We start from the raw sequence: 17,754 nt of genomic DNA, 5'->3' as shown, positions 1-17,754 counted from the left end.
TTGGCACTGCTTGGATCCAGTGGCAAGGAGAGGCCCAAGACTGACTGGAAACAATACCAAAATAAGCAGAGAACACATACAGCACTTGGAATTCCCAAATGGTCACTCATTTTAGTACTGACCAGGCTCAACGTTGCTTAACTTCGGTGATGTAACGGGAACTGGTGTGTCAATGTGATTATACTGTATAAGCACTTGATAGTTTATATATATTATTAGGCTGGTGCCTCCACCACAAATCTCTCTCTGTTAGACAGGATCCAAAAAAGAGTTTCCAATCTAATAGGTTCTGGACTATCAACCAAACTCCAACTCCTATCATATCGCTGCAATGTTGAATCCTTGTGCCTGTTTTGCAAGTATTTTAATAGAATGTGTTTTGATGAACTCATTGCACTTGTACCTCCTCGATGTACATACCCCCCGAAAACCAGTTTAGCAGCAAAATCCCACCCCTTTACTGTAGAGGGCCTAGATGAGGAGAAAACCTTCTGCTCTAATAGCTTTTTTCCTTGGACTGCTAGACTTTGAAATTTTCTTCCTGCTTCCCCGACAGAAATTTAAATATAATGTAAGCCGACATCTTGCTCCTCTCCTTACATAGTCCTCTGTAGATATGGTCCCAAATAGTAGCCCCTTACATCCAAGTAACAATAAGTCTTGTTTGGGGTGAACAAGAGTAAAAAAAATGAAAAATAAAAAAAAAATATTTCAGTAGTTAAACTCTTTATATTGGCCCATATACAACGATCTGAAAGTATGCAGATGATGGGTAAGTCAATCAATAGTTGAATCAACTAATGGGTGATCACAATATCCTCAAGTAATCTATGATTCCAAATATAGGAAAACCCATACATTATTTAGAACTAAGATATAATTAAAAGCAAAATCTTTATCATTTTTGTCAATTAACTCTGAGAGTCAAAATCATCTTTTTTTTTTTTTTTTTACAAGGGTGTCACCACTTATCAAGGCCCAGAGGCCACTCGAGGATAAGGGTTAATAGGTATACATTAGTCATTGTGATTTTAGCATAGTAAACAGTGGGAATTTTGAAACTTGGATTACTTAGGGGGACGATTCAATTAGAACTTGTTCACATTGGACTTTTTCTTTTTTTTTTCATAGGTATCAACTCATTATCAAGGCCAAGAGGCCACTCAAGGATAAGGGTTAAGAGTGTACAGTAGTAATTGGACAATATAATAATCATTAGTAATGAAAATTTGTTAAATCATCTATCATTATTTTAATCTCAATATGTGTGGCATCATCTTTAAATAGCTAAATTAGATTTAAAAAAGTGGACAATTTAAAAATGTTAAAAATTTAATTTAACATGCTTCGATGTTTTTAAATATACATATCTTATGTTTTAATTTACATTAGGAAATATGTGTGCTGTTTGTTGGTTTTGAAATGTTTATAATTTTTTTTTATTTAAAAGTTATGCATCAGTTTTTAAAACTTTCCACATTGTTAACATGTGTAAGTTATGTATTAATTCTTCCTGCTGCTATAGATAGGTGTGTGGCATGTCTTAAGATGGAATACTACTGTCACGTCTGGGAAGGTGCAGTTGATAGCACACTTTCTTGTCCTGGCAGAGGTTAAGATCGACTTCACAATCTAGTGGGAGATGATTTCTTCCCTACAGCTCCCCACTCCCCCCAGAAAAAGTGCTGCTTGTTTTTCTCTACTCAATAGTTACTTTCATGACAAGTGCTCAATTGAACTCCAATCTTTGCCTCACCTCCGTAAAACATTTACAGCAAAACCTCGCCCAACTACAACCATTATAAAATGCTTTCCTTTCTTCCTCTGTGTACCTAAAACCAAGCAGAACTTTCAGAAACAGTTTTTTCCCCCAAGAATTTATCATCTGTGGAACGCAATACTGCTACGTTGCTTCTCAGACAACTACAACATGGTCGTTTTGTAGTTGAATGTTTACAAATATTTATCAAGGTATTCAGTTAAGAAATCAAATTCTGCCCATTACACCAATTGTTTCCAATCCTTTCATAGTATTGTTCATCATACAACTGATAATCCCATTAACATTTATTATTAATTTGCTTTTAACTTTGCTAAGTGGTGATGCATATTAAAATAACAGCAAAAAAAATTAAACGTTTGATGTTGGTTATCTTGTTTGCTTGTCACCATGGACACTTCACCTGTACGTGAATGTTTGGGGTGGTAGGAGGAAGGAGAAATGATGTAAATAACGCGTGAATGATAAGAGAAGTGGTGGGAGGAACGAAATTATGTGAATAATTAAAAGTGGAGAGAGGGGGCGATACATTATGACATCGCAATGTATTCTGAGTTTGTGAAATCCTTTGAATTTATAATCTTACTAAAAACATGATTATCAACACGTCACAGTTAAAATATTATATATCTAACTAGACTTTTTAGTCATTTTAAAGTTCAGTGTTAAGAAATACTTGTCAAGCTGTTCAGTCAAGAAATAAAATTCTGCCAATTCCACCCATCACTTCAAATCCTCTCTACTAACAGTCTTATTAATCTTTATCCTTGAGTATCTTTTAGCTTTGATAAATTAATGGTAGTCAAGAGTTACACCACCAGGGCTGATATCTTCCCTTCTCTACATCCCAATCCTCACTGTAGAGACGTTGTCAATCTTTCTTTAATCGATCGCTAGTTTTATGGTAGGTGCTCGACTGAGCTCCAACCTGAATTATCCCTGTGAAAATTCACAGCAAACACTCGTCCATCTACAATCGCTGCAAAGAACTTTCTCTTATTACCCTGTGCAACTAAAACCAAACAGAACTTCCGGGAACATAGTTTATTTTCTATTTTCCAACTGACTACAACATGGTTGTCTTCAAGTCCAATATCAACAAATACTTGTTAAGTCGTTCATTTAATAAATCAAATTTTGCCTATTTCACCTATTGATTCAAATCCACATATATTATTGGTCATCATCCAATGAACAATCATATTAGCCCTTATCCTCAAGTAATCATTGGCCTTGATAAGTGATAGCTCATCAGTATTTTTTATTTTTACTCACATTCACTCCTAACAAGGCATATCGCCACTTGGATATAAGGGGCTTCTATTTGGAACCATGCCTAAGAAAGATTAACAAGATGTTGGTTTACATTACATTTAAACTTCTGCATATATACAAGTACAGTCAGGAAAGTAGGCAACAGGAAGGTAATTCCAAGGTCTAGCTGTTGAAGGGAAAAAATTATTAAAATAGAAAACTTTCTGGCATTTTTGGATGTCAACAGTGAAGAGGTGTGATTTTGTTGCTAAGTGGGTTTGTCGGGGATATGTACGTTGAGGGGGCACAAGTGCAACGAGTTCATCAGAGCATATTCCATTAAAATACTTGTAAAACAGGCACAGAGACAGGGGTCAGAGCTTAGTTGGCAACAATAAATACCAATACAATCTCTGAACACATATACCATGCACTGGATAAGGCGAGCAAAGCCAGCGCTGTAGCCCTTGATATATCCAAGGCCTTTGATAATTATTATAAAATGATGTTATATTATTATGTGTAATTTTGTGGTGTATTTCACTTCTTATTATTGTATATTACAATGAACTTTGGAAAACAGTAAAGAAAAAGGAAATGAAAGATTTTTAATGATTGCTTCAAATATAATCAGTTTTACAGCTTAGGATTATCAAATTCCACATTGTTTAAGAATCTTGTCCTGTGGTCAAATAAAATGGTGGAATTGATGATATTGTATTAAAATACATTCTTCTAGTTAGATTCCTTTTGTGAGTAAATTGTAATTTTAAAATCAAAATTATAGTTCATTTAATTTTGGTTTCAACATCTCATTTGGAAGCCCTGAAAATTTAATAAATAATGATAAAATTTGTAAAAAGTTGTCACCCTAATGGGCTTACTAAATAATATTTCTAAAAGTTCCAAGTTGCTTCTTCTTGCTTTATGTGTAAGTAATGGATTGCTTTCCAAAAAATTAATGTGTAAAACCATATCTTGAATTTTTTTTACTAATGAATTACCACTTACCAAAAATAAAACCCACTTGAGGATAAGAGTTTATGGGATGGATAAATTATAGGCTTAATAAGGAAGAATATTATAATAGGATTGAAAATAATCGAATGCACAAAGTTTGATTACTTATAAAGATAATTTATGCCAGGTATTTGTTGATATTGCATTTGAATACAACCATGTGGTAATGTGAAAGTTCTTGGGAAAAAAAACTTTATTCATGGAAATTTCGCCTAGGCACACAGAGGAAGAAATATTTAGACCCTTTGTAACTTTATATCCACCCCAACATACACATTTGCTAAAAGCCTAAAGGGGAAGCAGTTAAAAAAATATTTATGTCTAAAACATTCTCAGAAATGAAGATTTATCTCAAGAAAATTTCACAGATTTTTGTCAAATAATTTTCACATGATAAACTCAGTTGGACGCACTCACTTACTATCCAGGCTTCATGTCTATGCTGCTTTCCACAAGAAGTTCAATTCTGTTTGGCTGGTCTTATGCTAATTCTCTGGTTATCATGATTGTGAAGATTGATTATGTTTATTTGCCACTGTTTAGGGTTTCTTTCCACGTTTTCTTAAGGTGCCCGGATTTCTTTTTACTGTCCAGTCTTAGGTAGGTCTCTATGTAAGGCCCAAAAAGGAAACTTACAGAGCTCCTCTTCAGTTAGCCACTGTAATTCGCAACATCAGCTCTCAACTTTAATGTTTTCTCTCGGTTGTCAAACACTCAACTGACTGTCTTCCTCAATCCGTCCCTCTTAAAGTAGCTACTCTCATCGTATGCAAATTAATGCAACATATAAAAAGAATCCAGTTACAAACACAAGTTCTTTACTTTTTCTTTCTTTGATTCCTGCATCTGACATGCCAAACAGATGCACTGCCGCTTGTGTAAGTAATTTCTTCTGTTACACTCTACAAGTACTAGTATACCCTTGTTCTTCCAACATGCCCAACTCAACAAAGACAGTTTGCCCTTATTAGGACGAATAGACTTATTGCTTAATTATCGCATGATGTTTGTTCACATTAAAATATAACTCTTCTGTGTTCTCAAACAAATCTTTAATGAGTTTTTACTAGAATTTTTAGACCCCTCCTCTGCGATTTTAACCCTTTCCCATAAAACGTATTTAAGATGTCAGTTTTTAAAAAGTAATATATCCAAAAAAAAGAACACTTTTTTCCACAGAAAATTTCATAGATTTTTAGAAAAATCATTTTCATGTATCATGAGGTTCAACAGACAGACAGACAGACAGACAGAGAGACTTTTTGGCACCTTATTAAAAGATATTCTTTTTGAATTTCTCTATGTAAGTAATCATACATTGACATTAGATTTAATAACATGATTTCAATACAAAAGAAAGATAATTTCTAATCTTTGTATTTAAAATGTAGACAGACACAATATATACTTATTTGTGCTGTTTTATTGTTTATGACTTTATACGATTTTAAATGTTATTAATGTGATATGGATTATTGCCCCTGATAAGAACTATACACATAAAATATTTCACTTCAGAACAGTTATAGTTGGATAAAATTTAAAGATAAGTTATTTGCATAATTTGTCTTATTTGGACTGCTGTTCTTATCTTGAGTGTTATTTGCACATTTTAGTCGATGTAACCTCCAGTCTCAGGGAGGGGCTTGATTACCTTTTTCCCCAGGGAATGCTAACAAGTATGTCCTTTACTATTTTTTCATCTAGTCAGATTTTCTTCTTGAGGGAGTTAGCTATACCCTCATAAAATGCGGCATCTTTACTGGATTCATTCAAGACTATTTTTGCACCTGAGCTGAGTTCTTACTCAGGGGAAACCGGTTTTCCCAGATTCTGACCCAGTGTTACATCCATTTTTTTATGGCAATCACACCAGACAAGACATGAAACCACTTGATTAAAGGAGTTAAAAAATATCACTTCCAGATTAAAAACTAATCAACAATGAGTAATACATCGGTAGATTCTGACCCAGAAAACAGCAATTGTTCCCCTTTTGTCAGAAACATCGCTCATAGAATGTGAGGACTAAATGATAAAATAAGGGAAGCAAGAATTACGAGGCTGCCGGAAGGTTCATTTTTTACTCTCCTCAGATTAATTTTTAAATATATTTACATTTTAAATTGACGTTTTCATTACTGGAAATTCCTTTAAAATAATATTGAGAAGTCATCAAATTTTGATCTTCTAAAAATGAAATTTTGATAAAGACACATTTAATTCTTAGATATAATGTTAATCTAATGTACAGAGAATCTCCATGGAAATAGGAAGATCATTTTTAACCTTTGCCTTTCTACAAAATTTGTTTTTATTAAATATGATGCTAAAGCACTATTTCTATTTCATTTCTAGTAAATGACCGAGTCTGATTAAAAAGTAGTACAAGCCTAACCTCGTATAATGTGCCGTCTGTTTTAGGGAAGGGATAACAAAAAAAAAAAAAATGGCCGCTCTTGCTATTTATGGACTGATGGTCACGTGAGGTAACGAGATTTATGGGAAATACGCAAATGAGATGTAGTCGGTCTTTCAAATAAAAAGCCTGTGTGTCAGAGAGTGGCGCATGTCTCTTTGGTAGAAATAAGTTTCTGATAGATATGCTCTGGGGTTTGATACCAAGAATTGTGAGAAGGAGAGCATAACGGTTGAAATTCTTTGTTTGGACTTTACTTTCTAATATTACCAACATATTTAACAGCAAGTATGAGATATTTAAAACGACCTGGATGCTAAAATCGTGATTTTGTTTTTGAAACTTATTTCTTCAGTAAATCTTAACAAAAACATCCAGAATAGGTTTTGGAATAACATAGGAGACAGGAAATCATAGGAATAGCTCCAACCCAACCATAACTAAAAAAATTGAAACCATGTGAATTAAAAAAAAAAAATGAATAAACAAACAAAATAAAAGAGGAATAAAATGGTCAACATTCTTGTTGCAACAGGAAGCAAGTAAATATTACTTCCGGTGGTACGCTGCTAGTTGTCCAATGGTAATCATTCTGGCAACTTAAGGACTAAGTCGAACCATCAAACTTTTTGAATGAATATGGTCTGATTAGGTCCTAAAAAAGTGCACCCTCCTAGGTATTACCTCCTCCTTCAAGAGTGGAAGGTGGTTTATTTATTCTCTCAATTTCTTTACACATTCTTTTCAAACTTTTTCAAACTCGTGTACATATTTTTACGCACACAATCAAACTGATAGCAAACCTTTTTGGGGTATGCTGTAGGTAAAAGTTATTTCAAAATACTGGTTTTATTTTGTTTCTTTGTTTCTATGCATGAGAGAACATATTACGAAGGGAGGCTGCCCAAGTGTCCACAAACTCAACAAGGGTTGTGAAGTATTGCATTGTTCTGGCATAAGTGTTTTAGCAAATGAAGTGGTATTAACTGTAAAATATACCAATATACTTTCATCGAGAATTAACAATCTAAAGCTATTTCTGCTTATTTGTTTATATTTAGCTTACTCTAAAAGTTTTTTTTTTAAATTGCCATATAAGTATGAAAGTAAATCAAACTTCAGATAAAAACTCTTAAGAAATATTTTTATAGTCTCATCAAGTAATTAAAAGTTGAGTGCTTGGCAAAGTATACTGATATTTACCACATATTTTCTGACTGAAGTACCTGCCCTATATGCCTGTATTCAAATAAATATTGAGCATTATATTTTGATTCAGTTATAGTATCGTAACAATATTCAGCAGCGATTTCCCCCCCTGCACAAAAGGCGACAGAATATGAGTCATTATTGAAATTAATTTTTTTCTGTTGATTGTGGTATGTTGCTAGTCCTGTGCAGTTCTGGAAAGTCCATTCTCCCAGGCTTTACCGTCTCTCTTTGAAGAGGGGTAAGTATATTGTTAATCACCCGAAGACACCCCTACAGAGGAATGCCAACAGGGCTACCTAGATACTTTTTACAGGCTAGAGTACTTTTCCTCTAAAGTGCTGGCTCTTCAATCCCACTTTCCGACCCTTCTGTCACATCATTCCACAATGGAAGATAAATAAACCTATCACAGGAAGATATGGCACAAGTCTGGAAGGTGAGGAAAATAAAAATCAACGCACCAGAAGTAGATTACTCTGACCCCGCAAAAAATGCTTAAGCATCCTCATTGGCATTCTCCAATAGGGGCACCTCAAGTGATTGGTAATAAACCAACAATTTATCAAAGAAATAAGATAAAGCCTGGGAAGTTGCACCTCCTAGGACTGATCAGAACCACATCTCAGTCTGACAGAGCAGAGCAGTTGGTGCCGCAGTAGGACTGATTGTCTAGGACATATCCTCAACTTGTATGAAGTGTCAAAAAGAATTTGGTGGACAGAATGCAAGCTCAGTGTACCTTTTTTTTGTGAAGTCTCCACTTTCGTTCTTTATACATTCTTTTGTATTCGCCATCATGAAATAATATTCTTTAGTCATAACATTCAAATAACATTAAAAGGAAATATTTCTGTTTGTGTATAACATATAGAAAATGCATGTGAAAAAAAGAACAAACAAAGCCATGACTTATTTTCAATGGCAAATTCCTTTGGTAGCAAATTCCTTTGGTGGCTCATTCTTTGGTCATCCATTCTGGTATATCTGGTTTGTGTGTGTATGTGTGTGTGTGTATGTGTGTGTGTGTGTGTGCGTGTGTGTGTGTATATATATATATATGCTAGAAGATGTAATTGGCGTTGCCCGACATTAAATGTAACGTTAAATTCCTTAAAAAAAACAAAGAAAAAAAAAAGGAAAGAAACTTAAACATGTGCAGACGAGTATTATGTTTTTCTAAACAATATACTTCTTGTAAGTAAAAAAAAAGAAGAATACTCGATCAGATATCAAAAGCAAAATCCAAAGACAGCGAGTTAAATCCAGTAACCATTATGTCACCTTGATATGATGTTTAAAAAGTGTTTTCAAGCCTACTTATTCTTAGCATGAGGTGAACAATTCGTGCATGTGCATTTATGAAACAGTTGATAAACAGATAAAAATCTGATGACCCCTGCATACCAATTTTTCAATTTTGACCATAGTAGCCCTTTTTTTCAGGATGAAAACAGATGGAAAAGTTTTCCACATGTCTGAATAGCCTATATACTAAACTTTAAGTCTGTAGATAAAAAATTTGTTGAGTATATAGATTGAGAAGTATCTTCACACACTTTTATAGATATATAGATAATCTATATATATAAATCTCAAACGTCTGTGTGTATGTATATGTGTTTGTTTGTAACGCTAAAACTTTTGAAAGACGGAACCAAACTTGACAAATTTGGTATCATATCGAAGCCCCATCACCTGGATGACAAATATCGAAATTTCACGTCAAACGGACCACTAGAAGTTGGTCAACTGATCAGTTATCTTCGAGGGGGGGGCCAAAAAAACCTGTCATTATCTATATATATAAAAGAAAAATGTTTGTTTGTAACGCTAAAACTTGAGATGAAAGATTCCTCTCCCCTAAGAATAAAACGTATGTTCAATATCTGCTTTTGTTTTTTCATTGTTTATACGGTCCCGAGCAACGCCGGGTAGCCCTGCTAGTCTATTATATAAATCTCACCTGTCTTTTTAAATGTATGTATGTATGTATGTATGTATGTATGTATGTCTTCCTAAAACTTTCGATAGAGGCGATGAATTTTCACAAGATCGGTATTGTTTTGGAGCTCAACCCTTCGGACGCAAAATATCTAAAAATTGGTTAAAAACATTTATTCCTTCACCCTCAACTGGGGACTTTTCTACAAGGAGGGATCGCTTTTTTCACCGATATTTTTCAAAAGTCATCTCCTCTTTTTGATTGAGTAGCCTTAATTTAAACTTTCGCCACTTCCGGTTTGGCAATGGACGCAATGGCAAAGACATCACATTTTTTTTTAATGTTCTTTTTCTCCTTTGCGGTATGAGTTAGAGCCTGCCTGCCTACTACCACTTTTTTTATTTTTGCTCAACACACACCTCCAAACACCCGGGCAACGCCGGGCACCCAGGTTAGTCTATTATATAAAGGGCAAAATGGGCGCGAGCATTTGTGTATGTCCATGAAAGGTTTTTTGCATTGGGCTTCTCGTGTCGGTTAGGTTCTGTGAGAAGTTTTCGCATACTTATCAGATTGTAATATCTCGCATTCACAAACGGAATCCTTTCTTTCCTTTTTTTTTTGATCGCGTTAAAAGAAATTCCTACAGTGCCATCGTCTCCAGTGTTTGTTTGTCTTTTTCATATAAATAAAACGAAACTATTCAAACGTTAATGCCTGGCCTTCGGGCCGGGTAATATCTGTTCTGTAATTGGTCCTTGGTAAATGTAGGGGAAACTCTTCATACTGAAACAATTACTATTTATTTGGATATTGCCAGAGTGCCCCCTTTTGGGGGAGCTGGTACCCCCCCCCACACACACACATTAAAAACGACCTTGTGTCTAATTTGTTTTCATGGGAAGTTTAAAAGCAATGCCATTTCTGCAAGTCATCTTTTGTTTTTGATTGATTGCGTTAAATTTGAATGCTTTAGACTTCTGTTTGTGTCATGGAGTAGCGGTAAGACGTCAGATTTTCTTTCACTTTCTTTTCTGCCTTCACGTCATGGGTTCGAGCCTGCCTGCCTACTACCACATTTTTCTTTTTTTTTTTTCTTTTGCTCAACACACACCTCCAAACACCCAGGCAATGTCGGGCACCCAGGCTAGTTAATAAATAAAGAAAACAATTTTTATTTAATCTTTTTCTCTTTTTAGAGTGTCTCGTCGTCATGCCATTAACGACCTGTAATAAACCCTTACGTGTTGGGCTTTCCAAGAGACAAAGATTACCACCTCTTCACCCACAGGCAAAGAAAAAAAGGTTTGATTTAAAAAAAATTTTTAATAAAAAAATTTCCATTTTTCAGCAGAAACCGACGTTGCTCAGGATTGAATGAGGATCACTATTAAGTACATTTTCGCTATGCTTATAACACCATAATAATTTCTTTGTTTTTACTGCCCCAACCCTCCTGTTCTGCATACAATCGATAAAAGCTAAATTGTTGGAAAACACCTTGAATTAGTTTTATGGTTTAAATTTCATTAAAATTGAATATACTTATTTGAAGTTTTAAAGGGGTTCTATCCCCATGCGTCACAGAGAATAACCGAGAGATTCAGGACAACCTTCATTGTCTTACCCTAGAGAATTTTATACATATGATATAAATTTCATCAAAATAGCGTAGATTTGAAGCTTTAGAGAAAGTTCGAGTCCTAAAGCTCCCTTAGATTAAGAAGTCACTTAGAGATTTGGGAGCACTTCCATTGTCTTTCCCAGAAATTTTATACGATTTAAATTTCATGAAAATAGTATATATTTGAATTTTTAGTGAAGTTATGCTCTCGTAGCCCTCTTTAGGTGCATTTAGAGATACCATTGTCCATCTCCATTTTCATCCCTAGTAAATTTTACATACGAATACAGGTTTAGATTTTATGTAGATTCTTTAATTCTTTATTTCTATAAGTCTAACACAAACACACACGTAAACATAGGTAGGTAGGTAGAGAGAGAGAGAGAGAGAGAGAGAGAGAGAGAGAGAGAGAGAGAGAGAGAGAGGGGGGAGGGGGATAGAGATTACATTAGATTTATGATTAATAGATAATTTTTGTAAGTACATCGACCAATAAGAAGAAAACCATTTCTCCAAAGAGTACTGTTTAAAAAATTCAATAATGTTAATTAAATTCAACATTTTAAATCTATATAAATAATACAGCTGATGTATGTGTGGGGGTCTGTCTGTGTGTAAATATTTAACCGATAAACTCTTAAACTACTGGTCACATAACACTTAAATTAACAGACAATAGTAATCATGCACCAAGGATGGTTTATAATGAGTAAAATCTTTGTTTGGATGAATTAATAACACGTACAGAAGTCGACATGTTGAAATGCAAAACGTTAATTTCATTTTGCCGACATTTCTGTTAATTTGCACATGCATAAACTAATCATAGATAAAAGTGGTTTAATTTTATAACTTTCTTGTCTATCTGTTGGGTTAGCTGAAATGGTAGGAAATGTAGCTGAAGCATTACATGCTTTGGTTTCGATTCTAGCTGATGGCACCCAAACAAGTTTTCTATAACTTTTAAAATCAGTGCTATACATATATAAAAATTCAACAGAGAATTGGTTCTGTAAATAATAAATATGAAATCTGCATGAATAAAAATATATTAAGCGTATTTGAACACAACCTCCCATTTAAAAAATTAAAATATTTTAGATTAGCATTAAATTTGATCTATAGTCATTCTATACCAATTATGCAAGATTCCCTAAATTTCGATTTCTTCTTAAGACCCCTTAAACTTAATGTTTAAATTTTAGAATATTTCTAGAATCAAAATCATGTAATTGATTTGATCAAAATTGGAATTATTATTCTAGACATAAGGTTGAGTATCATTATATCTTGATTTTAATATTCTTAAGGGAACAAAAGTGATGCAAAGCTATTCTGTTTGGAAATTAATTTTACCTGTACTGGGACGGGCATTCTTCTAGTTTATCATATAACATTTTGTAATGAATTAAGAACGAGAAAGTTTAGCTTTAGAAACATTATTACATAAAGGGTGGGGTGGTGGTGAGGGGTAGCGTATTTGCATACCACTTCCCCCCTTTTCCGATTGAAATCAATGGCTCCTCCTTTTTTGTTTCCTGTTAAAAGTCGTTGACAACAATTCTTAAATAGTTGTCAACAAAATTGAGAAAATATCAAAAGAAAAACAAAGTGATTGCACTTAGAATATATGTGGAACTGGAGGTGGCGAGGTGAGAAGAAATTGATTAAATTTCGAAATATAGAAGAAGGTTATCTTGATACTTGCAATGCTTTCAACTTTAATTCAATAGAAATGCTACCCAAATTATAGTATAAAATAAACACTTCATATTTAACTCATGAATCCTTTTCATTGATAAAGAGTTAACGACTTCATTTGTTTTTTTTTACTAATGAGTCACCATTTATCAAGGCCAAAGGTCACTTGAGGATAAGGTTCAACGAGTTAGATTGTTAGTTGAATGATAAAAAATATTATGAGAGGATTGAAAATGATCAGTGAAATGAATAAAGTTTGATTGATTATATGGACAGTTTATGATAAGTATTTGATAACAGCTATGTTGTAGTCTGCTGGAAAGCAGTTCCATAGCAATGTATTCCAAAGACAGAAAGTTCTTAGAAAGAAACTCTATTCATGGAAATTCTACTTGACGGTAGGCCAGTAGAATGCAGTGATCTAGTGATGTCCAGGATCAACTCCTTAGTTGTATATCCCAAAGATTCAAGTATAAGCCCTATTATTGAAAACTATTATGAAAAAGAGAGATAGTTTGAATATCATTAGATATGATTTGAAAGAATAGCACTATATAAGCATACCTAAAATAAAATGATAAAGAAAATAAATTTCTCTATTTTGCCTCACTCAGCAAACACTAGTTCCCATTTGGTTTGCATTTTATTCTAACACTTTCCTCCTTAATTAACCAATGATATTCTGAGTATATCTTTACATTAAACATATAAATTAACACATATCAGCTAATGTTATATTATAATAATGATAATAAAATCATGATGAACATGGTCTAGTTTTACTGGAAATGCCACCTGGCAGGAATAAAATGTATTTGAAACTGGCATGCACCTAACCGGAACAAAAAAAAAACAAAAACAAAAACAAAAAAACAGCTATCTTTATTTTTTAATGGAAATTGCTCCAAAGAAGGCATGAAGCCACTTGATGTAAGAAGCTAAAAAAATACTACTTCAAGGTCAAAATCCTATCCAATAGTAAGTGTTAGATAAATATATTTTGACCCAGAAAACAGCAAATTTACCCCCTTTGTCAGAAACATACCTCATGGAATTTAAGGACTAAGGTACAAAATAAGAGAAGCGAGAGTTATAAGATTCAAAACGTAAAGGTCATCTGTAAAAAGTTACCTGCAGATAGAAATACCCTGTCTCTAAGCTACATTGACAGCAAAAATGAAATCCAATAAGGTGAGTTTACAGGTAGCTGTGTGAGTGGGTGCCATAAACCATTATATAAACTAACCCAAAATTGAGATTGGGACTTACAATTGAGTTTGAGAAAACCACTTCCATTAATTCCTATATATCCTTCACATTGCTTCACTCAGTCACCATCATGGAAAATAAAAATCTATTATTATATTTTTATACATTAGCTTCTGTCGTCACTCTTTTAAACAGATACAACAAATGCAACAGAAAAATCCTATAATCTGCCGCTTCTTCCTCCTTCTCTTCAAAAAAGAAAGAAAAGAAAATGAAATAAAAATGCCCAGTGATAATAGGAGAGATTGAAAAATAAAAAGACTGAGGAAGAAAGCAACACTCAGACATCCACTGAAAATACATGGAGAGTTCTGGAATCCTATAGTGACTTCTCTCAAATTCCTGAGGAAATTTCTTTCTTAGAACTCCCCATTTGCAGAGCACAATATTGGGAGGCTGCTTCCCGGCTGACTATAACATGGTTGTAAGCAAGTTCTTGTTAAGTCTTCCTCTTAATCAAATTATGACTAATTTCCATTACCAATCATCACGGTGTTGTCTCACCAACCTCATGACGGTCATTTACCCTCATCCTCAAGTAGCCTTTGAGCCTTGATAATTGGTGACTCCCTTGTATAAAAAAGGCAATTATTAGTAAGAATTTAATGGTAAATGACTGTTATGAAAAAGCAAAATGATTTGCATTGGTGATCAGAAAAAACAAAACAGACTGAAAATCTGGATTGACGGGTTATCACTCCAAGGAATATACCATCTGTTTTTACGAGTATCCAATCACTGGTAATAATTCGTCTGAGAATTCCTAATGTATAAATAATAATAACAAATAAATATGTGGGACAAATTCCTAAAAAACATAATTTATTTGAATTAGAGAAGATCACACCCCTTAGCACTCTTCACATTTTGCTTTTGCAAAATGTAAAGAGTGCATTTGGTTTTTTTTTAAAATATTGCATAGCTATTAACCACCACAAATATGTATTTTTAGATTATTTGGACTACTGTATTCATCCTGGATGTTATTCTTACAATGCTTCAGCCACTGCATCTTCTGACCATCTTCTGGTTTATCTTGCCAAACTTAGGAATCTTTCTATTGAACTATGGAATCTGTACAGAATTTTGAATGGAATCATTTATTTAATCCACGGAGGGTAACTTTCTTATATTTTATTAGTCATAACCGGGTAAAAGTCTTAAGTGATTCATAATTGTATTCTTGCACTAAGGATTGAATTAGAGGTGTGTGTTGAGCAAAATAAAAAAAATAAAAAAATGGTAGTAGACAGGCAGGCTCGAACTCGTACCATGAAGGAGGCAAAGAACATGAAAAAAAAAAACTGACGTCCTTGCTGTTGTGCCCATCCCCAAACTGGAAGTAACATAGGTTTAAATTAAGGTTAGACAATCGAGAAGAGGGGATGACTTTCGAAAATATTGGCGAAAATAGCGACCTCTCCCTGTAGAAAAGTGTCCAGTTGAGAGTAAAGGAATTAATGTTTTTGGACAATTTTTCCATATTTATCGTCCAAAGGGTCGTGCTCCAAAATGATACCAATATCGTGAAAATCCGTCGTCTCTGTCGAAAGTTTTAGGCATACATACATACATACATGCATACATACATACATTCATACATACAGGTGAGATTTATATTATAGATTATTATTTAGCACTTTATCTGTTATGCCCTCGGGTCCTTGAGGGTAATTCTTGTATAAATTTTAGGATTCCGGAGTTCTACAGAAAGATTCCCTGAGTTCAGCAAGATAGACCTGAAGAAAGTTGGAGGTTACATTGGCCAAAACGCTGTGAAAATAATATTCAAAATGAGTAGAGTAGTTTGAATAATCCAAATAATTAAAATTATCAATCATCATCTAAAAAAAATGAGAAACACCACAAATATATGCTGCTAGATAGTTTACATGTTTGCAAAAAACAAAATCAAAGATGTCACATAAATTTTCTGGTTGAGTTTTGAGGACAACTCTCATGAAGCAAAACAATGGTAAAATAATGGAAATATGATGATTATCATCGGTTTAATGTCTTTTTAACATACTGACATGTGTTGAACGGTTTTTAGAAATTAACTTGGAAACTAACCAATCTCTGAACAGATCTTTCTTATCATTTCCTCCTGTGTTTTCAATGGCCTTCCCCTATAAACTGACCCTACTACCTCAACTGTTCTAGATCCATTAACCAAAACACTTTTGTATATTCTTCCAATGTAATCAAAAAGTCTCTTGTTCTGCACATATCTCCCTAATCTTCTTCTGAGGTCATCAGATTTAAGTCTGTCTTTAACACTCACATTACACATCCACCATATTATTCTCATATCATTTCTCTCCATGCAACATATATTCTCAATCCTCACTGGTTAGATTTCATCTCCATAGATCATCACACTGCACACACATGCCAAATTGACTCTTTACTTGGTCAACAGGGTTAACACTCTGTTGATTATTAATTAATAATTGATTGGGGCATAGTCATGTTAACACACCAATTCCCATTAGATCACCAAAGTTAAGCGATGTTAAGCTTGATCAGTATTAAAATGGGTGACCATTTGGGAATGCCAGGTGTTGTATGTGTTCTCTGCTTATCTCGGCATTGTTTCTAGTCATCCTGGATTTCTCCTTGCCACTGGAATCAGGCAATGCGCACTCATGAGAGGTGTGGTTGGACATTGCACAACCCTTACTTCATAATTACATGCACAGCAACCTTTGCAGAGAGTATCCATTGTCTCTTGAGGCTTAATGGATACCATCATGATGCTCTTGGAACCAACTTGAAAAATGTTAAGATTTGGCGTAAGAAATTATATCATTTGAACATTTGGCATTAGTTGGGACATGATGCTGAAGACACAGTACAACCTCAATGAATTGGATATAATCCTCCTCCTCCTCCTCCTCCTCCTCCTCCTACTACTACTACTACTACTACTACTACTACTACTACTACTATTTGAGTTTTCACATTAGTAGATTTTCATGTGAGTTTAAGTGACAGCAAGTCGCTTTAATACGCTAGTAACTCTTTAACATTTAAGTTGATTTTGATTCTTCCGTAGATTTTCACTTTCAATTCTTTAATTTTATTCAATAAAATAATTACAGGCACCAGTTTGTGCGAAGAAGTGTAAGATAATGGAGATGGATGAGAACTCAGATGTGAAAAAAATATGCCTGGATGGCGAATCTATTAAGATTGTTTAGAAGTTTTGTTCTCTTGGTGACACCATTGGAACACAGAGTGGAGCAGGTACTAGTGTGATGGCAAGAATTAAAAGTGGCTGAAATAAGATCCGGGAACTTCTGCAATTATTAACGAGCAGGAGGAGTCTATCAGGCATGTGTATGCGGTGTAATGATATACGGAAGTGAAACCTAGTCAGTGAGGGTTGAAGACATGCGTTGCATGGAGAGGGATGATATGAAAAAGATGTGGATGTGTAATTGGAATTTTAAAGACAGTCTTCGATCTGAAAACCTCAGAGAAAGAATAAACCTAACAGTATAGGGAGATGTGTGCAAAACAGGAGACTT

General features: G+C 34.1%; 1 protein-coding gene across 3 annotated transcripts in view; it reads left to right on the top strand.

The window, feature by feature from the left end:
- LOC145297210 (uncharacterized) overlaps positions 1 to 17,754 on the top strand; it is a 75,269-nt gene that overhangs the window by 41,682 nt on the left and 15,833 nt on the right. For all 3 annotated transcript variants that reach the window (XM_080143325.1, XM_080143327.1, XM_080143326.1), the window contains one exon: positions 10,827 to 10,932. In XM_080143325.1, the coding sequence (XP_079999451.1) occupies positions 10,827 to 10,932 (106 nt within the window). The remainder of the gene's footprint in view (positions 1 to 10,826; positions 10,933 to 17,754) is intronic.

This window comes from Euprymna scolopes, chromosome 2 (assembly GCF_053919585.1).
Source record: "Euprymna scolopes isolate OS-2025 chromosome 2, ASM5391958v1, whole genome shotgun sequence".
NCBI classification, from domain to species: domain Eukaryota; kingdom Metazoa; phylum Mollusca; class Cephalopoda; order Sepiida; family Sepiolidae; genus Euprymna; species Euprymna scolopes.
The sequence above is the reverse complement of the archived record's forward strand: the minus strand, read 5'-3'. Positions and strand labels throughout refer to the sequence as shown.